General features: G+C 39.9%; 1 protein-coding gene across 9 annotated transcripts in view; it reads right to left on the bottom strand.

Moving 5' to 3' along the window:
• The window catches only part of MCTP2 (multiple C2 and transmembrane domain containing 2), a 247867-nt gene that overhangs the window by 116222 nt on the left and 107397 nt on the right, over window positions 1–24248 (bottom strand). For 7 of the 9 annotated variants that reach the window (XM_029236801.1, XM_029236802.1, XM_029236800.1 and 4 more), the window contains 3 exons: window positions 14209–14373; window positions 11804–11934; window positions 2239–2425 (listed from right to left, as the gene is read on the bottom strand). In XM_029236801.1, the coding sequence (XP_029092634.1) occupies window positions 2239–2425; window positions 11804–11934; window positions 14209–14373 (483 nt within the window). Of the gene's footprint in view, window positions 1–2238; window positions 2426–11803; window positions 11935–13061; window positions 13148–14208; window positions 14374–24248 lie in introns of those variants that run through there. The other 2 variants (XM_029236808.1, XM_029236810.1) reach the window with 2 other exon arrangements.

Raw genomic sequence — 24248 nt, 5'->3', positions numbered from 1 at the left:
ACTTATTACTACCAGAAAGAGAGTAGGGATGGAAATGGAATGAATTTTCTAGTCCATGTTACAGCCAGCTCATTAGAGACTGAGCATCTAGTACTGCTCTGTAATCACATTTACTTTCATTTTTAGTTTGCATGTGCCAAAGCTCTAATATATCTACTGATAATTCTTAAGCCTGTATAGAAATATTTAGATGTCTATGCACATTGCATTCTTTAGAAATTGTGCATGAGATAAGAGATAAGCAAATAAATGCTCTTTGCTTGCCTCCAAAACACGTTTGCTGAAAAAGATGCTGCTTTCAAACCTTTGGATACAGTATTTCCGTCATCATTAGATAACTGAAAACCTGTGATAAGTGGACCCCAGGGATTTATGGAAGGGTAGTAAAATCCTTGTTATTTAGGCATTTCAGGAAAGAATAACAAAAGCTTAATAATAGCTAAGGTTTGCCTAACGTAAACCTTAGGAAGCACCATTCCTAAGAACTTTTGGAAGTTGTTTCTTCAAACAGAATTTTCAATCTTAAAAAAAACAGAAAAAAATTCTAGTGTTTAAGCTAAAATGGAAACATCTGAGATAAAGTACTTTCATAATTTAGAGGCAAGATGCCTTTGAAGATTATCTATTCTTAAAACCTAAAACACAAATCCAGGGGTCTGCAACTTGGGTCTTGTAACACAGTATCTTTCCCTCTAGCATGCTGGTCAGCTCCTTAGCTACAAAAAAAAATAAAATAAAATGATATTTTTATTTTGATTACTGGCTTTTCAAATCTCTTTTCAATGAGTATTCCTCGAATCCTGAGACATTATTCAAAGCAGTCATTATGATCTCACCTAATGTCACCTTATAAATGCATGACACTCCTCATGAATTTGGTAAATTGTGCAATTTATCCATGGAAAAGTTTGGGGAAGTGTTTTATTTTCACTTGCTTAACTAAAGTCATCAAAGAGAATATTAAAAGTGGATTTTGTCAAAACTTCTTTAGAGTACATCTACCTTGCATGCAGAATCTTGTGTTGTCATTAAGATGTGTGGCTAGGCTTTGTACTCCTGAAGATAAAGGTTTATTCAATTAATCAATACGCCTGCACAGTGAAGGAGTCTGGAGGCACTAAAGTTTATGCTGAGAATAATATTCCCATTAAATAGGTATTCATCTTTGCTTCACTTCCATGCCACTTTCCTAAAACATGCCTTTCGTGTGTGTGGCAATAAAATAAATGTATTGATTCACAAAGAAGATGGAATAAAACGAGAATGCAAATAAAGACACCTAGAAAGCCAGAGCACAAAAAATAATGACAAGGACAAAGCCATTTGATTTAAAAATGCTGAGCGGACTTTTAAGCAAATTGCAAGTACTTAGGCAAAAATCACAAACTGCTCTTATCCAGGGTAGTATGGAATAAGTCTTTCATGCCTGTCTGCAGCTTGGCTTTGCTTTATGAGGCACAAGCGCTTTCTCACTTGATCTTAAGAGGTTCTAGAAAAGTATCTACAACATGGCAAACATTAATATTTGTTTTTTTAAAAAGCAGCCTTTGTGAACTTATATTAAAATTCCTAAAAATGATACAAATGAACTTACTTACAAAATAGAAACAGACTCACAGACTTGGAAAACAAACTTATGGTTACCAAAGGGAAAACGTGGTGGGGAGAAATAAATTAGGAGTTTGGGGTTAACATATACACACTGCTATATATAAAACAGAAAATCAACAAGGACCTACTATATAGCACAGGGAACTATACTCAATATTCTGTAGTAACCTATATGGGAAAAGAATCTGAAAAAGAATGGATATATGTGTACGTATAACTGAATCACTTAGCTGTACACCTAAAACTAACACAACATTGCAAATCAACTATATTCCAAAATAAAAATTAAAAAAATAAAATAAAATTCTTATTTACATATACAGACATGCTAAACAACCTTTTGCCCCCTTGAGGATTTCAATTTTCTCCAAAGAGATCCAGGATACTAAAAAATCAAATACCTTTTTTTGGGCTTTTAAAATAGGAAGGCAAACTCTATAATCTACTGTCACCTTCTCACTAATGCATTAACCTCTAGGGTTGATGTCTTGTTTTAGGAGACATACCATTAAACTTTGGACAAAGATCTCTTTGGAGGCAGTTTTTCAATTCATAGACTTTGTTTCAACTTAGAAGTGGGGGTGGGTGCGGGGGTCGGGACGGGGTGTAGCAAGGCAAAGCACTCACGAATCGCTGGGCGATCTTCTTTCTCTCGCTGGGATCTGCCAAGGGGCACACACACAGATCTGAGACGGAGACTCCCGCGCAGGGCATGAGGGTGACCAGCATCAAGAGTGTCCCCAGGCAGCTCTCCAGAGGCAGCTCCAGGCAGTTGGCTTGCTTCAGTGGGAGGGCTGAGATATCCACTTTACACCTGGAGAAGTTGCAGGAATCAGAGACAGAAAAGAGATTAACGCGTGACAGCTGCTGAACCTCCAAAGCACCTGATTTTCATTTCATCCTCCCCATGAAACCTCACGCTGTCTGGGCATGGGCGATTCCAGTTACTAGAATCCAGCGATTCCAGTTACTAGAAGAGGTGGCAATTAGAGCTTTTGCATGTAATAAATTCATCAAGTATTTCTACTGGAAACACATTTATATATGGGCTGGTTGAGTAGTGAAGGTTGCAAGGGCTCCCCTGGCTGGTAACACTCCATCCCAGCCTAACACACCCTGAATGAAGGAGAGAAAGTGATCAAGAAAAACAAAGAAAAGGCAGCGTGGAGAAGGTGGCAAATGAACCTGAGAAGCAGCAGATCTTTGACAAATAAGGTCTGCAGAGAAACGATGAGATCAAGAACTAGGAAGGAAACAGTTTCAAAGTTTCAACACTATGGATGCCGGCTCTAGAAGGCTGCTCTGGGCTGCTCTTGGCTGGTCTTCTACTGGCAAAGAGAATAAGAGACATTGGTTCAAAAAAAAGAAGAAGAAAAGATAGGAGCTTTGCAAGCAGGAGAGGGTTAATGGAGAAACCACTTTCTTCTAGATTAATGCCGACTGGCCAGTTTTTATTTAAAGAAATGTGTTAAGGTGTTTTCCTAATAGGCATAGTTCCACAGGATTTCCCCAGGTGGGTTTCTGTTAGACAAATGGAGCGTGAAGTGCTACTGATTGATCCCATTTTGGCGGCACTGCCAGAAAAGGCTGCACCCATCTGCTATAAATTGCATGTTTTCTGCCTCTTAACAGTCAATGTTCTGGCGATGTTGAAAACCTCAAACACATTTAAATACAGAAGCAAACACCCATAAGGGGGGCGCTGAGGTGCTAAGCCATTTATTTGCTTTGACACGAAAAGTCTGGGATTGCCTGGACCACACTTGCTTTGTTTATGTGCAGGTAGGTGAGGTAGGCAGGGCTGAGCGGAGTGAGGGAGGGTAGTGTGTGTTTTTCATTCTCATTTGCCATCTCTAGTTTTTGAATAAGATGACTATTCAAGACGTTATTTAAAAATGGAAGCACGGCCTCAGAATGTCTGACAGGAATGGATTCTTACCCTTAATCATCAATGGACTTTGTAAGTTTGCAGATAATAGGAAATAGGTAAACTTACTTTATATATAAAGCAAAGACAATTTTGAGCCACATGGATATGGAAAAAGTTCCAGTTTAATAAATTTAAAAGAAAGCTTGCAATCCCTTCCCCCCAAAACATCAATATTAAAGGTCTATACCAGCTTTTACCACAGAAAATATTTTAATAGTGATATGTACCTATAAAATTAAATATATGTGGGTATTTACTTCCTAATTACCAAAAGTGATTCCAGTTACCAGAAGAGGTGGCAATTAGAGCTTTTGCATGTAATCAATTCATCAAGTATTTCTATTGGAAACACATTTATATATATATATATTTTAATAACCCTCTATGATTTGAATCAAAATTTTTTTTTCTGTGCAATAAGGGATATTTCAAAGTTAAAGTTCACTACTGTGAAAAGAGGGGTTAGTAAATATTTCATAAGTATGTAAATGGGGAATTAATTTTGCTTGGAAAGAAAGAAATGTCAAGTGCTTTAACTGTGCCATTTCTACAAAACTAAGTACCCGCAAATTCTGAATAAGTATAGCAGTAGTTCATCTGCTTAGGAATACTTTGCTAAGCATTATTTTCCACTGTTATATACACTTTCATTTAATAAACCTCTTTCTTATGGAAAGACGAATGATCCGAATTTGTAAGACTTTTCTCTAACTAACTTCATTAGTCCAAAGTAGCAATAACCTATTTATGACACATTCATTTTAATATCATTAATAATGGCAGTTTTGTCCTTTGAAGTTTACCTTTTGGTTGTGGTGGTGGTTTTATTTATCTTCTGAACAAAGGAAAAGTTACAGGATCTCTGAGAGCAAATAATGTTTGGGAGTCAAAAATGATGTATAATGAGGAAATAATATTTTTTTCTTGGATAATTCAAAATGGACCTGACAGTAATTCTAAAAAAAGTCATCTAAAAAGACTGTAAGCAATATTAGCATATTTACAGTAACTTTGCACACTCTCCTCCTATCTAAAGGCACAGCTTACTTGAACAGAGCAGTTTATTAACTTAAACAAGTGTGAATCACATCCCAGATGAAATGCAAACTAAATATTGAATTTTGTCTCAGAAATTACACATTTTCACAAACTTTTCAGTCATTTCTGCCCACCGTGAAACTTTTCCACCTATCCCAGTTTTAAAGATTATTTTGATAACGAAGAAAGAAACCCTGCACAAAACATAGCCTTGCCTATTTTAGATAAAAGAGCCCCATAAACACCAGATGGGGGATTTCAGGACAAACTTAATGGATTCTACATTCCCAGTTAACTAATGAGTGAATTCAATCAAATACTTACTTTTACTTTCTTAGTGACTTGAAAGAGCAAATTAAATTGATACATAGGCATCAGGCCAATCAAAATTAAACCTTGATCCTTCTGCACATAGATTATGACCCAGTTTCTTAGGGTCCCTGCCCCATCATATGAATTAGTTGATTCTTGAAACACTGATGTCTTTAGTCTTATGAATTAATGTAAAGCTACCTTCTCCCTAGTGTTAACTGCCCGCTCTAAGGATGACTTTCTATAAACTTTCTAGAACTGAACTGCTCTATCTACCTGGCTTCCCCATTCATTTTCACATTCTGGAAGACAGAAGGAAAGATGGGAGTAAGAAGAAATGAATCTCATACAAAACCCTTTCCTCCAGGCCTCCCATTTTTCTCTGTTTCAACCTCAGTCCCCATGGCTTCAGCTCATCCTCACATCTGAAGGAGAACCAGAATGTTCGGGAGGTTAGCCAGAGGCTGAAGAAATATTTACATTAACCCCAAGCTAGGAACTAGCTTGTATATCAGCAAAAGCAGTGGAAGAAAAAAAAAAAATTAAGGACTTTTCTTCCAGAATTTCAGAATACTTTTACCACAATACTCATTGAATCTTCTAAAGAAAGGTTAAGTATCATATGAACTAAATGGCTTTCTTTAGGCTCAAGTAAAGATAAATACTCTAAAATCTTTAAGATATAATCATTCTGAAATATATTCATCAAAGACATGTTTAATATAAAATATCTTGAAAGGAGACTCTGGGCTGCTTCCTTAATTTTCTATAGGGTACCAGATTCTACCCTGAGAAAGTACGAAATAATTTGGTCAGTCTCTTCATTTTTTCTCATTGCTACTGAAGCACTACAGAATCTGCTGTTCTTTCCCAAGGCTTTCTGTTAACTGTTTAGTTACCAGTTCTGGGAGAAGTGCAGGGTTGGCCCCTAAGAATGCCTAGGAGAAGAGATCCAGCCCAGCTTCCTGGGCAAATCAAAACACCTCCTCCTCCCTTCCTTCTCGTTCTTATAAACAATACTTGCTCACTCATTGATTCCAGAATTTTACAGGTGTTGTTATATATTCTCTTTCTCTTCCATTTTGTATCCCCTAAGTTTCTTCCCAAGCTCTACCCAAATGGCAACCTTGTATGAGCATTGATGAAAACTGAGCTTACTACTATGGATGCAAATTTTCCTTGAAAAATAAACTCAGTTTTCAGATATGTGGTTTAAAGGGCTCTCATAATGAGTGTTCCAATGATCATTAAAAACCACACCAACATTAATAAGTGATAGGCACTAAGACCATTTTTTCTGTGAAGGGCAAGACAGTAAATATGTTTTTAGTTTGTTGGCTACCTGGTCTCTTGCAACTACTCAACTCTCTTCTTGTAGCATGAAAGCAGTAATAGACAATGTACACAAATGAACAAGGCTGTTTTCCAATAAAACTTTACTCAAAAGCAAGCAGCCATCTGCATTTGGCCCATGGGCCCTAGTTTGCTGGCCCCTAACCTGGAGAAATGCCAGTCATTCAGCTGTGGTGAATTATAGCAATGGAAGTATTTAAAATTTTTTTCCCAGGTTGGTAGCTGACAGTACAAACGCATTGATAAAGGTATCAAGAAATACTGACCTAAGAATAATTTAAAAGAAAAAATAACTTTTAACTCACCATGGCCCATGAGACTCCGGCCAACATATCTAAAGGCACATTTGTTAACAAAAACCGATAAAGCAATAAAACTTATAAAACTGTTCTTCTATCTGAGGAAACAATGTGGAAAACACGTGCTCAGGGCATCCACGTAAAACACATGAGTAATGAGCACTAGCAAATTAGGTCTATTCCCGTGGCATCATGTGTGACTCCACAGGCAAGGGGGGTGACCGTGTTTGGACCATCGTTCAGCAGGTGCTACACACTGGCCCTTAGGTGAGCAGGAAATCCTCATTCCGAAGTCAGAACTTAGACCATTCAGTCCGAAAGAGCTCCACTACGATAACAAGCTTTGCATTAGGAACATAAAGTAGCAGAGCACTAATGCATCTGTGTTTAGCCAGGAGCTGCTGCCGTTCATCTGCAGGTCATGGAATCCGATGGTTTTGTGACCTCACTCCTGCCTTCCTCTCTAGTTTGATCGCATGACATCACCCGCCCTTCTCGTTCCTTTCCAGTTTCTCAGAATGTGTTCTCCCTCCTCTCTAAGCCTTTGTCCATGTGGTCCCATCTTCCTGGAAAGTTCTTCCTCCTTGTCAGGCTAACCACCACTCATGTTACAGGTCTCAGCTTAGACTCTCTTCTTCCAGGAAGCTGCCCTTCCACCCCCAAGACGCTGCCCACAACCTAGTGCCTGAGGACAGGATCCACCTCTGAACCCCCAGCACTTGGCAGGATGTCTGATACACGACATGCTCTACATTTGTTGAATAAAATGAACGAACGGACAAATGCATCCCAGTGGCAAAATAAAATTCCAAGTCAAAAACTCCAAATTATAAAGTCAGTGTTTTTTTTTTTTTGTTAACCAACTAAATATTCTGTGGTGTCTATTTCCTCCCCTATCTAAAAAAAGAAGGGGAAATAAATACATGTACTAGGTGCCTCCCAGATTGAAAAGTCTGCGGTTCTATTCACCTGGAGGAAACAAGGACTAAATTACTTTTTTTTTCCTCTGCAAGCTTTTTTTTTTTCTCTGCATATATTAAAGCCAGCCCCTCTGGCCCACAGGCAGTTAATGTGCTGATTTAGCGTTGTTTCTGACCTCCTGTTCCTGTCTTTCTCCATTAATCCCACCGCATTTTAATGTTTTAATTCAACACATAATTTTACCATATCAGTCAGCCAAACCTGCTTAAGTTCCACTTGCCATGATAGCTTTTAACCTCTTATTCATTACCATAATTCTATGCTTTATATTATAGACTGGTCAGCTTTTCACTTAAATGCAAGGGGAAGAAAAGAGTGCTAGAGTTTTAAAAGCTGTACATCTCAGAGGCTAAGGAAGGCGGTGAACAGGAAGAAAATGGTGGCTGTGTCATGCCTGGCTGTAAAAGCAGATCAGCGACATGGGGTGCAGACTGTCCAAAGAAATCCTCTAGCCCTGATTCCCCTCTGCACCACAGTCACCAGTAAACTGGTAGCACATCAGAGCCACTTTCTGAGGCACTGCGTGGGGCTGAGGATTGGCTCTGAGGCAGCCCAGTTAAAATGAACTTGTGCATTCTCATTCTTAAGTTTCCAAACTAAATTAAGTCTAGAATATTCTGTGACAAATTAATCTCCGGAATCACAGGTTATATCTCCAAATATACTTTAAGAAAATGATACAATCATGTTGAAATGGCACAGGTTGACAAGGGGGTTAATCTGTATTTCTACTCTTGCCATTTTGTTTAAAAGTTGGGGCAGGTTATATTTAGCTTTATTTCTTACTCCTCCCTAAAAATTCTGTCTCTAGACCACTGATGGACTCAAAAGACTGGATTGTTTTGGTCCATTAATAAACAGCTGAATTAGTAGGCACCCTGGTCTGGGAGAGCTGTTGGATTTGCCCAAGCACCTTCATCTTACCAGCCCTGACTTCCTCAGGAGTTACCTGTGGCTCAGTGGAAGCCCACAGGTGGACCATGACACAAGGGATTTCAGAAAGTTCCCCGTGACTCAGGAGAGCCTGGAGGAGGCTGGCTACCAGGCGGGGGTGGGCCATGCCTGAACCATCACCAAGCCAGCAACCCACCAATGCCAACGTGATTTCTCTTCACATAACTGACCACTACTCCAGCTTTCTGTCCACAGCTACAAAACCCAGTATTGTTCAGGCTAATTGACACTGCTCAGATCTCCAGTCAACAAATGTCCTTCCCACCATGTCCTGGAAGACAGTCACTGCTCACTTCTACCAAAAAGTATAAAAAATGTCTCTCCTGTTTTGAAGAAACAAAAATATGCTGAATTTTAACTAGTGTTTCAGTTACTTAAATGACACAATTTTAGTTGCAAATGTTGTGGGGATCTATAGTTACCATCCAGAAGAAAAATCTCAAAATTAATAGGAATAATAATAGCTACCAACAAGAGACATTGTTGCCAATTGCCATGATGACCTGCAAATTGGTGGAAAACGCCATTACACAAACAGAAAACCACAAAGTCACTGCCCAAGGTCACGCAGCTAGCAAACACCGTGGTTACCAGCCAGCCCACGAAGTACAACTCAAAGGCTGGTTTTCCTTCCCTCATATCAAACTGCCCGGCAGAGGACTTTCTTAGGCCATGCAGAACTTTAAATTACTAGCATCAAGGTGTTATCCAAACACAAAATATGAGACAGGTCTGAGGACAGTTATGACTCATTCAACATTGTCAAAGACCCTTCTCATGCAAAAAGTTATTTCCCAACAGTTGGGAGATAAAATAACCGAGGCTTAGAATTACAACAAAGAACAGGAAAACAATAAGTGAACATTTTCAAATAAAAAGGAACAGTAAGTAACAGGTCTGTGATACGCATATGCCAGCACAATCTCTCTTTTAACTCTGACAAGAAGTATGTATTTTAGGGTAGGTCTCACCCCACCTGGAAGTTCACTCAGGGTAATGCTGTGTAGCCAACTCCCAAGAGATACTTTTGTTATCTTTTGTACCTTAGGAGAGGAAAAAGGAAAAGGATACCAAAAAAAAAAAAAAAAAAAAAAATCCTTTAAAATCCATGAAAAGGAAGGACAGAATGACCACTGGGGCAGGTATACATCTAAGTTACAAACAGGAAATAGCTCAAATAATAAATGACAAAACATGACATAAGAGGGACATCTCCAATTATTCTTTGTGTCTGTAAAGAAACTTAACACTCATTTGGAAAAGCGTTTCCTATTATGTGAAAGAAACATAACAGCACAATGACATGCAGAATGAAAGGCCATTATTTTCTGCACCTACTAAAATAACACGCTGGCCATCCATCACTGGGGGCCCAAATTCCCACCATTCAGATAACGCTTTGGGACACAGAGTTCTTTGCATTTGTGCATTTACGTGACTTATTCCTGCTCTGCTGGCTAGCACAAAGTTTCTGACCCTCCTACCATGGGTGTTGGCAGGGCACTGGGGTGTCACGGTGGTGACCAGGGTGGGAGACACTGGCAAGACTCTGAGGTGTCTCAGTTACCCCATGGGGGAGAGGGTTGGGGGGAGACTAGTAAGGCATCTGACAGGCAAAATCTGTCAAATGCTTGACCACAGGAAGACCTCTCTCCTGGGTTGGAGAGTGTGACATGACCTAGTTTGGTACCCCAAAACACAAATCTGGCCCTGGAGATCTCCAAGGAAGCATGGCTACTACCTGCTAGAGCAGCACAGAGCTGGGGACGAGAGGGCTGTGCAAAGCAATGTAACCAGGGCCACGACACGTGGAGGGAAAAGCACCCATGTCTCAGTCAGCAGTGCTGCTCTCCTAGCAGGTGTTTGGACATGTGTGGATGAGCTGTCAGTGTATGTGTGTGTGTGTCTTCCACAGGATAATTGGGGAATGTAGCTGGCATCAGGTGGGTGAGGGCCAGGTTTATTAGGCACCTGGAACATGCCCGGCCGTCCCATGAGACAAGGTGCCTCTGCTGAGAAGCATGGGAGGAATGTTCCATGGCCTCCGAACTCCCACCTGTCTATCTCAGGAGGAGCCACTGAGGTGGGACAGGGTAACGGCAGCAAAAAGAGCCGACGTTCCGTGCACCAGGCTCTGCTAAGTGTTTTACACAGAAAAAGCACTGCATCAGGTATCGGGTTAGCTGGGGCTCATCCCATTTCTGCCCCTAAATTCCTTGCTGATGGAAAAACATGACTTCTCTGGGCCTCTGGACTTCTTCATCTATAAAATGAAGGGGTTCTACTGGATGAGTGTTTTCAATCTTTCATTTTCAGCAGGAAACTCTTCCCTCGAATGGAGCTCTACCAATGTAGAGCACAGGTAAAAGTGGAGATGCTCTGGTTTCAGGAGAACCCCGTTCTCCAAGGGTGACCCCAAGGCATCTCCCTGAACCCAGGGTTCCGGAGAACTTGGTTTGAAAAAGCCCACAAACAGCCGTTGAGAGTCCTTTAAATGCTTATACTTAGGACTGGTGGACAAATTGTATGCATATGGGCTGAACAAAAGGCAGTGGTTTGGTGGGAAAAACTTGGTCTTTGAAAACACAGAATCCTGACTCTCGCAATCGCTGCTCTGAAGTCTACAGCGAAGATGTATGCAAACCTCTTGCACTCCATTTCCTCATCTATAAAACAAAAATAATACCACGAACTTGCAGGGCTATCAGAAAGATCAGAGATGTACGCTTCCACCAGCATCTCCTTCATGCTCAAACTGGAGCAGTCACAGTGCAGGCACAATTGCATTTAACTATATTCTTACTACAATCCTATAAGGAAGCAATGGTACTTACACTATTTTTTATTATGTACGAGTGAGCCCCTCAGTTAAGTTGGGAAGGTCCAAAGTAAAGAAATAAAACAAATCTGGCCTCAACAGATTTCATTATGATTTGCCGCAAAGTTCATCGAGGACACTGAAAAGTTTCCATCAATTTGGGACACCTAGCTTCACAGTGTTACTAAATTATGTGGTATTTCACTAAGTAGCAAAACCCAAATCATAGGGTGCACTGGACACTTATACCAACATTTCCCAAAGAGTCTGAGATGGTACATTATCTTTCTTTAGAGACTTCCTGGCACATACAATTTTCTTCTGTTGTAATCAATACTAAATTAAAAAAATGAAAAAACTTTCCCCGGGTTAGGGCCCAGCTAACTTATGGCTCCTTGGGGTGGGGATATGAAGTTTTATTCTAAGCTCAAACAGATAAAGATATTCCCTCAGACCAGCCTCAATGCAGACACATCTCCCACCGTTTAAAAAGCAGAGCAGACTCACGTGCCCAGACGTTCCTCGTGCTTTTTGCTGTCCTTTCCCCACACTTCAATGTCCAAAATGCCCATCCTGTCAGAGAAGTAGTGAAAGTCAAACTGTTCCTGCCACTGCGGATTTGCACTCTTACACAGTGTCTAGAAAACATGCAGTTATATTATTTATTTTCTTAAAATGGCATTCATTGCTACAGCAACTACACATTCATTTCATTTCTAAACAGCAGGAGATCATAATTATGGTTATGATTGCTCTTATAAAGTTAAACTTTTCTTTTTGGAAACGAAAGGGACTTCAAGGTTTCGGGAATTGGCAAAACATCATGCTCGTTTAGCCGACTCCCCAGACTCACTAATGTATCCACCAAATTTGGAGAAACACTGTTATCCCAAAAGAAGCCATAAATTTTATATATATATAAAACACATACTTTTGATATATATATATTTATTATATAATATTTTTACACACATACAATAATGACTATTGAGATATGCTCTCTATATAATATATCTCAATAGACATTTCACAGTTGTTCTCTCTTATGAAAGATACTAATTGGTTAATCAAATGGAAGTAACATTTTTACTGGCACATCCATTCAGTGCTGGCTTAAGAACTATATGAATTAACACTCTGGGGTCTTAATTAACATCTGTCAGATGCATTACATGAGAAACCCGTAACCTGTAGGCCGCTGCCTATGTTTAAAACCAAGTTTACTGAATCCCGTCACCAGAATGAGAGGAAGACTATGAAATTCCACTGCAGCCAAACCTAAAAATTAACAAGCGTGGTCTGAAAACTCCACAAGTGTTCCTGTGTTCTCCGAGAGTGATTTCAAATTGCTTGTGTGTTTGATTCATTGGCAGGACTTTCATTTTTGTTTCCATTACACAGAGGTTCAATTTGTGAATAAAAAGTGAGCAAAAACGCAGGCCACTAAGTATCAGGACCTCAGGGCCAACTATTAAATCCTGGGGCCAAGTATCCCCGTGTGAGAAAACAGGGACTGCTCAGACCTCAGCTACAGCCAACATCACGTAACATCATTTACGCTGTTTTTCATCATCATTGGGCCTAAATATATCAGATCACGGCATTTTGAAACCATGAAGAAAAAAAAAAAAAACTATTAGACCACAAATTAAGTGCAATATTCCCCAAGGGGGAACGTAGCAGATACTGGACTAATTCTACACTTCCCCTTAGTCTAAAAGGGTACGTGTGCTTCGTGATGAATAATTTTTCTATACATCCTTACCCTGACCCTGGATCGTTAAAGGAGCCTTAGTGGAGAGCTGTGGTCATCCTGGATATACTCACTGTGAGGTACAGCCTAAAACTGCCTGGTTAAAATAATTATCTGTATATTTCTGCTGTAGCTTGTCTTCAATTTTTTGCATTTCTTATAATAAACGATTCTTCAATATGAGCTTCAGTTCTCTACTCCTCGTGGAGTAAATGACATTTCATATTTGATTCTGCACTGAAAATTGTACAGCAGAGAAAACCTCTTGCCCCCCTAAATCATTTTCTAACCAGTCTGCTTCAGTTAAGTCCTCTACACTCGAAAGCCCAAACTGCAAATATCCTCAGGCCTATTTTCAAAATCTTCCACTGATGTTTTTCTTCCTATGTGGCTTTTGGCAAATGACTTAACTTTCAAGTACCCTAGTTCCCTCAATCCATAAAACATAGGAAATATTTCTGTCTGACAGTTATGTAAAACTAATTAATTACCATGGTTTGGAGACTAGTGTTTTTGAAATAAAAACCACACCAAATTACTGAGATTAAAAATTAAATGGAAGTTGGATCAGCAGAATAAGATGACTGATTTTTAAAGACGGCTAAAAAAAGCCATTACCTTTGGTCAAAACAAATCACTTTTAATACTTTTTAGATAGTTGAAAAACATCACAGCAAAAAAACCCCCAGCAGCACTAGACGTCTATTTTTAGTGTTCATACCAACAAGTTAGAGAAAGCCCGGAGTACATAATTTTGAAAACATGTTTAGTTAACTCAAATATTTTAATCCAACTATAACATATTATACCATTTTATTTTTATACGATTTTGAAAGCATTTAGTAATCCTTTTCCCTCATTCTCTGAAACATAGTTTGCTTATTTTCAAAACAAAAATAAGCCATGCATTCAAATCTATTATTTAATAAGCTTTCTCTAGCTTTAGTTTAGTATATTAAAATAGATTATACTAAGCAATCAAATATCCATATTAATAGACTGCACCTATACAATTATTTTGTTTTCTGGGTTGCTCCTAATACAGTTAGGAGGGTTAAAAATAAATTCTGTTCTTGCGAAGTTTAGAGTGGGAAAATATTTTTTTCCATTGTTTTAATCTTAAAGATATTGTTCTCCTTAAGGAACTGACGGAACTTACCTTACTTTTATACCTCTGATCTCCTAGTTTTAACTGGACAAACATCTCTGTCATGCTTCCTCCTGAGACATTCTTTCCTTCCAACAAAGTTATACTTATAATCCCGTTCCAGAGTTGGTTCTTTTTCAAGAACTCTGAGAGCCGGAGGTTGCGTATCAAAGAGGACTAAAGCAAAAAATAAAGATAACATATAAACTTGCTGATAATTCTTGAGTGAGACTTTGGTGATCAGAGGAATTCCAGCTTTCAATATTTGATTAGAAATAGCACTCCCTGCCTGGTAAAAGTGTTAATATTCTTCACTGGCTTTGCAAACCTGCAATCACAGTTATGTGACTTCCTTCTCAAGCATTGGACTTGAAACATATAGCAAAGCATGAATTTGAACAACACTTGCATTTGGCACTGGCCTGTACTCCCACCTAGATGTGCTTTTTGGTAGGAATCCTTCAGCTGGGCCTTTGCTATTTTAATAGTAGGAAGGGAAGAAAGGCATTCTGGGAAATAGAGATATAAGAACCAGGCATTGCTTTTCAGGGAAACAAAATACCTCTGGGCATTTAGAAATTATGGTTTTGAATTTATCCTTCACACTCGAATCTGTCCCCACTTCCCTTTATTCCTTGGGCTATGACTAAAAAGCCTAACACCACTGTGAGATTCACAACTCCAGATATAGCCTGCAATCGGCTAGCCAGCCAAATGAGCTTTGCAGAGGGAAGGCTGCGTAAAGAACACAGCCCCATGGCTGGGACCCAGTAGGGGTTCAGTAACTTGTTACCTTATTTTTGTTTCCTTTTCTACATTGTATTACTCACACACACCTTAAACAGAATATAGAAAAAGGCAAATATCCCCTATTATTAAATTATAAAGAGGCCAAGCACACTTTATTTTTAATTTCCATTATGTAAATTTTCGAACACACACAAAGATAGAACAACAAACCTCCATGTGCTTATTTATCAGATTCGACATTTTGTCAACCTTATTTCACCTATCCCTTCACTATATTTTTTTCTGCCTGAAATATTTGAAAGCAAAATCCTTGTTTGTTTTTACATAAGAACCATGCTATGATCACACTCAACACAAGTAACCATGATTCCTTTAATACTGTTAAATGCCCTGAAGGTCTCAACAGTGTCTTTTTATGGTTAGTTAGTTTGTTTGAGTGAGGATCCCCGACATGATCTGCAGGCTGCATTCAGTTCAGGCTGCGGAGTTCATTCACGTTCTCCGTTCAATAAGTGAAATGGCACAGTGTGGACGGCTTGATTTGAGGGAGAAACAAATGGGCTGAAGAAGGTAGATGGTGTCGAGTATCATAGTAAAGCAATGAATTTCTAACACTATATATTCATTCCTGTCATCTGCTCACTCTATCTTCGAGATCATTTAGGCATCAATTTGCTCGGCTTGATGACCAGTTAGTCACAATTTATCACAACAAACAGTATGTCAGTGCCATGTTAATTACATGCCAGCTTACCTCATCCAACACACGTCACTCCACCACCCTTAATAAATGATGCAATAATGCCAAGTGTTTGGATCATTTTATGATTTCCTTAAACAAAATACTTTTAAGGAAATCTGTACTCCCAACTTCATATCTGTGTTGCTTTTCTCTTGAAATTGGAATTCACACAAATGCACATACACACACACACACACAAATGCACACATACACACAGGGGTTTGGAGGTGCTGAAACAGAGCAGGAAAGGGAGATGGGAAAATAAGTAATTTTTTAAAAAAAGAAAAAAACCCTCTCCTCTGGAAAACATGAACAATTCTTTCTCTAACTTCTATTTGCAGTTGGGTTGTGGACAGAATATATTCAATAATGAAGGTGTATGAAATAAAGTTAAGTAATTTTATATTTGCTAAAAACAATGCACACCATCACAATATATAGACAGATACATATATAAATATGTATATAATCTATATGTGTGCATGCAGATACACTTAATACATTCTCTAGCTTAGTAAGCACACGGGCTGAAAATTTCTATCTTTAAAAAGAAAATGAGATTTTGATTCATATATCCTGCTGCACTTTCCGTTTTTATGTTTTTTTCTTCTTAAAGTTCGACTTGCCAACCAACAAGCTGAAGCATGACCTGTCCCATGGCTATGCTTCAAAGTTCCGACAGATATATTCCTCCCTAAACACTGCAACTATTTCAAAATCCTTTTTATAAAGAAGGGAGTAATGTCCACAAGGGATCAAAGGGCATCCTACAGTCTGGCAATTGCCTAAGAAAAATGGCAGTGCTTCCATGAAATATGCCCTAAAATAATTTTGCGGCTTGGTATGTCCTAATTTCAAATTGGATGTTTATCTTGGAAAGGCTTCTAACTTGTCCATAAAACAGCCCCACTTAGCTCTATGAGCTCTGTGAAAATGGAATCCAAAGCTGGTTATTAAGGGGGCCCAGAGATAGGTTCCATATGGCGGAACAGCATGGGAGGGCAAGGCAAAGGCCTACATCAGGCCCGGCTTGGCTGGAGCTCCTGATCTATCCACGGACACTCGTTGCGTTACACTCTAACATCTGGATTATTGCTTGCAATGTCCCTGGGAAATATCCACTTTCCATCAAAGCTTTTATCTATCTCAGTCGGACTTTGAACATTTTAGTATTTAACACAGTCATGTTTGATGTGATGGACTTGCTCTTTGCTGTCCAAGATTTTGTTTTTTTTTCCTTACTAAAAGCGGGGTAGGAAAAGAGAAGTATTTATTGCACAGTTCACAGATAGAAAAGGACACAGGACCATTATTCTACTTATTTCACCCTAAGTATTTCTGCAAAGCCCACTATAAGGTTATGTCCAAAAAAAGTTTCATTTGCGAGCGATGCAGTCTAGGATATGAGTATGAGCTTTAAAGGCGTTTCTTAACTACTTTCGCATTTCTCTTCCACCCTTGAGACTTGTGATGAGGCTTAAGAGCAGGGTCTGTGGTTGTGGGCGGCATCCGGGCCATCCCATGTGTGCACTGATGCAGATCTGGGCTATCCAAATCTTTTGTGCTTGTCAAAAGCTCCCTTTCTCCCCACCATAAATCGACTCCTCCGCACTCACTCTGTTAGCTCAATAGCTCAGGTTTTCATGACCGTGCCCGAGCCCTATATGTGAAATTTGTCATCTTAATGCAGCTTGGAATGTGAAAGGAGAGAAGGAAATGACCCATCAAAAGGAGAAACCCACCCCACCTGAGCTGAAACAAACACCAGGAGATAGAGCAAAGCTTCTGGGTCCCGACCCTAATTTCTCAGCAGACATAATGGATAAAATATAGTACATCAGGGTTTTGTTATTTTTCTCCTTCCTCCCAGAGGATCAGAACCTTTTACTATTTCTACGTGGATTCATTCATAGGCTCTCTTCCTTGGCCCTCACCCCACCAAATCCACACCCAGAAAAAGTGACTTTCTTTTGAAACATGCAACTTAGTTATGACTAGTGAAAACAAGGTGTGATATATAACTTTGAAACATATTAGCTTTTGTAAAAATGAAACAGATTCCAAAACATTAATATGCTTCCAGGTCACGAAAATTTCACAGGAAGGAAGGGAAGAAAGGGAGAAAGACTGAAAGTATAGGCTGTGGAGGGTCTGCTCACTTCCAACAGGTGCAGAATTCTCAGGAGTTTTTGATCTAGGAATAGACTCTCAAAACAGTGAATAGATTTTCCTTCCTGGGACATAAAAAACAGATTGCAGCTTGGCCACATGCATTATTTGAGGATTTTGGCCAAGTGGCATGCTGTGGAGACAGCGACGTGGACTCCAGTACCCTGATTCCCGGTGTGGCTACAAAGGAAACCCTGGGATAGTGGACCTGTCAGCTCAATGCCTCCTGTCCGTCCCAAGCCAGGGAGAATAGCAGAGAGGTCAGAAGTAAAGAAGGATCCTGATAGGAGGGCACAGAGTCCAGAAGCTGGGGCCATAGCCTGCAGTTATCAAAAGCAATGTTATATTCAGTGATGCCACTGTCCATAACTAACTATGCTGACCAATACCACGGGGTAACAATTCAAAGCACTCCCTTGGGTGACAAAAAAACACCAAAACATTAAAAAAAAAATTAAAATTAAAAATAGGGGCGGGACTTCCCTGGAGGTCCAGTGGTTGAGGCTCCGTGCTCCCAATGCAGGGGCCCCGGGTTTGATCCCTGGGCAGGGAACTAGATCCCACATGCATGCCGCAACTGAGAGTCTGCATGCTGCAACTAAGACCTGGTGCAGCAAAATAAATTAATAAATAAATATTAAAAAAAAAATAGGGGCATTGAGAAAATGTTTTTACAAGGTTTTTGTGCTAGGCCTACCTTACTGGTGCCAATTACTGTATGGGTACCTTTTAGATCATCTCAGTGATGGAGATTTAAAAGTATGTGTTCCGATGTTGCCAATCCATCTTATTTTGACTCTCATTAATTATTTTTCCTGAGTCATTGTGAGAAAGTAGGGAGTCAAGGAGACAAATGCATGAAAAAAAAGAAAGGAACTAACTTTGTAAGCAAAATGAGGAGTAAAGCAAGATTCCAACTATGTTGGCAATGCTTAGAAAAACTAAGGGAGAACATTCAGTCTATAAAAGCTTTCCCTGAAATATTCCTTCCAAGTTTTTTCAACATGTAAAACTACTTCTCATTGTCAACAGCTTTTATAGCATGACATGAGAAGATCCATACGTTCATGCAACAGGCTTCCAGAAAGCTGCTACTCGACAGCTCCTTATATCATCTGAAGAGAACCCTGTAGGCATAAATTCTCCTAGAACTACACAAACATTTTTGCATAGGATATAAAGGAAGCCTTTTAAATTTCCCACAGGGGAATGGACATGAAAGATGAGATTTATATTTATAGATGAAAACTATTTCACAGTCCCAAGGATATGAATAATCTGTGTGCACAAAGACATTAGCTATAAAAGGATTATATTAATTTTTTTTAATTAAAAGGGAATATCCTCACTCCATGTTTGAACTTAAAAATAAAAATTAGACTAAGAGAAGATTTCTAAAAATCGATAAAGTCCATAAATACCCAATGATTCTCAGGGTTCTGGACTGAGGGGGGAAAAAAATGAAGGCCATGTGATTCAACAAGGTTTTCCTTTTTGCCCTGACCTCTAGAAAGCTCAATATTAAATGCTGGGCTCATATACGATAATATTCATCAACTAGTATTTCTTGATTCACATGTGTCATCCTGCGGGCCTTCATGTCTGTGTTCCGTATTTCTATGTCTCTCCTTCACTTAAGATAGGTCAAGGGCACCCCTATACGAGACTGGGACTAGGGTGAGGCAAGTGAGGCATTCGGGGTGAAACATTTAAGGAGGTGCTCACTCCTCAGGCTTCTGCAAGGGCAGGGTTGGCTCCTGAGCCCGAGTGCCTTCTCATGTTTTACACCCCAGGCACCTCACCTGCCTCACCCTAATCCCAGCCAAACCTAAGATTTAGCAGTGCTCCCCACTGCTCTACAAGGCCTGCCCCTCTTATATCCCTGGCTTTGCCTCCTACTTTCCCTAGCATCCCACGCCATACCCTAACCCTCACCAGTGGCTCTCAAACATCACTATGCTTCCGAATCACCTGGAAGCCTTGCTAAAAGATGGCTGGGCCCCGTTTCCAGAGTTTCTGATCTCAGAGGCCTGAAATGGAGGCCCAACATCCACATTTCAGAAAATGTCCAGGTGACGCTGATGGTGTTGGCCCAGGGGCTCCCCTTTGGAACTGATAACAAAGAATTTGGAGCACTTGCCATGCACCACATTATTTTATAAATGTCCTGTCTCAATTCACTTCCTCCTGCTTCTCATCTGGTAAGATTCACTCCAGCTTTCTCGGTCCCCAGCCTTCAATCCACCCCACCCACCTGTAAAGCCAAGATAAGGGCCTAGTCTCTGAATACCCCCACCTCCTCACTCTCACCTCTCCTAATCCCTCATCAGTTATGATGGCCAACTCTTGTCTCCGAATTCTCAGGGCAGTGTTCCTGACAATATAGTATGTGCTCAGTAGTGAGAGGCTTTTTTTTTTTTTTTTTTTTTTTTTGCCAAAACTGAACCTAATGTCACTGAGAGGAGAGATCTGATGCAAAGTTTAGGAAGGAAGTGGCTCTGTTCTTCTGGGCTGGAGACACACAAGGTTTGAGAGTTCTAACAGATCCAAGGTCTTACCTGAGCATGACTGAAACCCACAGAAATGAGGAAAGCCTCTAGAAACCATTCTGCTCAGGGTAATGCTGACCTAGACTTCAAAACAAGGCAGTAGAAGCATCGGGGTTAAGAAATTTAGACGTGTGCCCATGCAGTGTCACTTCTAGACAGATAGGCAGGCATGTAGGTAGGTAGAAAAAGAGATAGGCATACAGACAGACAGACAAATAAATTAGGTAGATATATAGATGAGATAGATAGGTATATGGATGTATATGGCTGTTTGGGGTATACCATTCTCCAATCCTTCAAATTTAACCAAGAAAACAAAAAAGTAAAAGGTATTACTAAGGGTGGGCATTTGAGTTAGGAATGTCTCAAAATGAAAAGGAACCAACCAAACAAAAAGCATTCTATTAATTGGGAAAGTGGTCCAGGCACAATACTTTCAGTTTAGTTCTACAAATGGACCACACTTCTTGCAAGGGGTTTTGCTTGTGCTACTTCCTGGGCTTATAGCGAAAGAAGGGACATGGGTCCACCTAGAGAAAGGTACAGTGACAGAGGGCATTTACCAGTAAGGTGGGAGAAGTGGCATCTCTTCCAGTTTGAGCAGCTTCTTCTCAACCCAAAACTATAGGACAGACAAAACAATCATCCAAACTTCCTCCTGGTTCTTATCTGGGCTCTGGTCACAAAGCACGTCATGATATGTAGTTGGATAGATAGGTAGATGATAGATAGATAGATAGATAGACAGGTAGAGAGATAGATAGACAGGCAGACAGACAGACAGAAAGAGCTTCCCTCCAAGTTCTCTGACTGTCCTCTTTCAATTTAAGTTCCTCCACATTAAACTAGCTCCTACAGGAGCTAAATATGCTAAAACCACACTTCTAAAGCCACCGGAGTCCCAACCCTGCAAAGTGCTTCAACCTGCAATGAGGTCTTCAGTGAACTTGGCCCACGTGTTAGAAGCAAAATTGACAAGGTCAACCTGTATAACTGAATCAAAGGCAAAAGCACAACCACAATAATTTGCTGAGACTTCCCAGACTTCACTCATTTGGCCAGACAGCTAACCCACAGACACAGCCACCCCCGGGGCAGCAGCCTATGGGAGGGGTCACAACTGACAAGGATGCCACATCACCCCCTGGGTGACCCAACCAGCATCCCATCACAGGGGGCTGCTGGGTGATGAGGCTGAGAATGGCACACTTCAAAAAGTCCAAGTGGACAAACCAGCAGAGAAAGGAGCTGCTGGCCCATGCAACAGACAGCTCTCCGGGTTCAAGACCAACCTCAGCAAAACACTGCTACTACTAACTCCACCTTTCTGAGACTGCCTACCTGTTCTGAGTCCTAGATGTCAGAGAGCTAGAAACAGAGGGGGCAGACAGAACCCAAGGGAAAAAGAGAAAGTGGAAAAGGGGAAAGAAGACAAGGGAGGACATAACCTAAATTCAGGCAGAACCCTCACCATGTAATTCATGACTCTTACCAAGTCATGACACTGAAATAAAGTATCCAAAAAAGCTGAAAGCAAGAGTGTAGCCCCTATATTTTGTCAGGGAATACAACGGGAAAAGAGAACCATTCCAGGTACTACGAACAGAGGGAATATAATGCGGAGAACAGGTGATGGAAAAGCTGAGACGCCAAATTGAGTACATGGAGAAAAGTTAAGGTCAGTGACAGGAGGAAGCAGCCGGCACTCTTAGGCTGGAGTGAGGGTGGGGCGGGCAGACTTTCTGTAAAGTTCCAGGTAGTAAGAATTAGGGTCTGCCCCAAGTACTCAACTCTGCCACGTCAGCCAGAGGCAGTGCATACACAAATGAGTGCAGCTGCGTTCCGATCAAACTTTATTTGCAGAAGCAGACACAGGGCTGAATTTTGCACTCAGGCTGAAGTTCAATGACCCCTGGGCTAGAGAGAGAAAAAGAGTGAATGCTAGGATCAGGGTACAGAAAAAAAGTGTTGCACTAGGTACAGGGATGTCTTCTACCTTAAACGGCTGACACATAATTGCATGAAACAATGGGTCAGAAGAGGGGCCATGTGAGAATAAATACTTATCTCAGTGCAAATTATCTAAAATGAAGAAAATCCATAACTAAAAGGGCACTGTGGTCACTCATAATACAGTCCCAAATGAAAGGGCAAGGGTGTGGTCTGTATGTACGCAGATTTTCTGAATACAATCAGTGACCCATCAATTCCATATTTTATCATCGTGTTTTTATCCCATTAGACTATTTGATGTAAGAGAAGTAACTGCTGTTAATTTTCTATCTCTGTAACTATGATATACATTAGAAAGTGAGAAGTAAGGTTTGGAAACAGATCTATTCACAGAAAAGATTGTGTATAGTAAATATCTAAAAAGAAGTAGTTATCTGATTCAGGTCCTTTTAAGTAAGATTTTCAGTTCTCTCTTTAAAAGCCTCATTAGAAGGAAAACAAAGGCTTTTGTATGAAACTAAAGCTATTTTTTAAAGGCAATCTCTATGTATTTACTGTATTAAAATCAAGGTCAGTATCAAAATCAAGGAAAAGGGGAATTCTCTGGCAGTCCAGTGGTTAGGACTCCATGCTTTCACTGCCGAGGGTGCAGGTTCAATCCCTGGTTGGGGAACTAAGCTCACGAGAGACCAAAAAAAAAAAAAGTAAATTCAGGAAATGCATTAGAAGACAGTCCACAGAGACTCTGCCATTCTGGGTCTCTCTAGATGATGCAAAATTATAAACTTATGGGTCTAAGAGCAATTATTTAAATAAAGTTAAGTTATTATAAGAATAAGATTGAGGTGAAAGAGTCAATGACATTTTATAGGTAATACATCACTTAGGGCTAGTAAAATTTTAGATACTCATAGTAAGTAATCTTCCTTATATTAAACTTCTGTTACCTAATTTTTAAATATAATATGGAAATCCTAAAAGAGAAGCTTATAGTTTAAAAATACCAAGATAGGTTGATCAGGGTATTTTAACTACTTACACAGAAGGTTAATCACAGAGTCTATAGATTTTCCACACGACTCATTTTCATAAGCTAAATTAGAAGCTATCTCATGTTTTCCTCCCAAACTGCTAACTCTAAGCAGCAAAATGTCAACCTAACAATTGAAACTCTTCACCAATATATAAATGGCATCTCTCATATAAGATAGCAAGTAGCTTTCAATGACCTATATTCATCTAAGGTTTTACTAAACATTGCATCAGGTTTGGGCATTTAGTCTCTGAGCCCAATGCACTGAAGTCAAAATTCTAGAAACTACAATGACAGGGAAAAAAGAAGATGACAGTTCCAGGATCCTCTGTTCCTTTCATATTTTTGATAACATTTTTCCTCCCCCTCTTCATTCCTTTGACTGTTCTTCCTAACCTCTCCTGTCATCCCCTAGACTCCCATATTCCCCAAGCTCACAATTTTTCTTTCTAGCCTTTATGTTCTTCCGCAAACTGCCAGTGCTCTTCCACAGGCCGGATGTCCCTAACTAAAGATGGTTATTGATGTACAGTACCAGTGTTTTAGTGCTGCAGCAGAATCAATAAATGAGAAAATACTGCTTTGTCAGGTTTCGCCAGAGCATGCTGGGAAACTTTACCGCTGCGAATGGTTACAGCAACTCTTAATACATGAGAGGGAGAGCCGGGCGCCCTTCTGTGCAGAGAAATGATGTTCTTCTACCCTCTAGTGACTATAAAGGAATAAGACAAAAGCTGGAGGAATTTTTGAGACCACTTCACATGATTATTTATTGCCTCTGAAGTTTATTTCTAAAAAGAACCAGAGTCTTGGAAACCAAGTGAACAGGTAGGATTAAAAAAAAAAAAAAAAACAC

The sequence above is a fragment of the Monodon monoceros genome, unplaced genomic scaffold (assembly GCF_005190385.1).
Source record: "Monodon monoceros isolate NGI ecotype Baffin Bay Population unplaced genomic scaffold, NGI_Narwhal_1 Super_Scaffold_21, whole genome shotgun sequence".
Taxonomy (NCBI): Eukaryota; Metazoa; Chordata; class Mammalia; order Artiodactyla; family Monodontidae; genus Monodon; species Monodon monoceros.
Note: the sequence above shows the minus strand (reverse complement) of the source record. Positions and strands in the feature narration are given on the sequence as shown.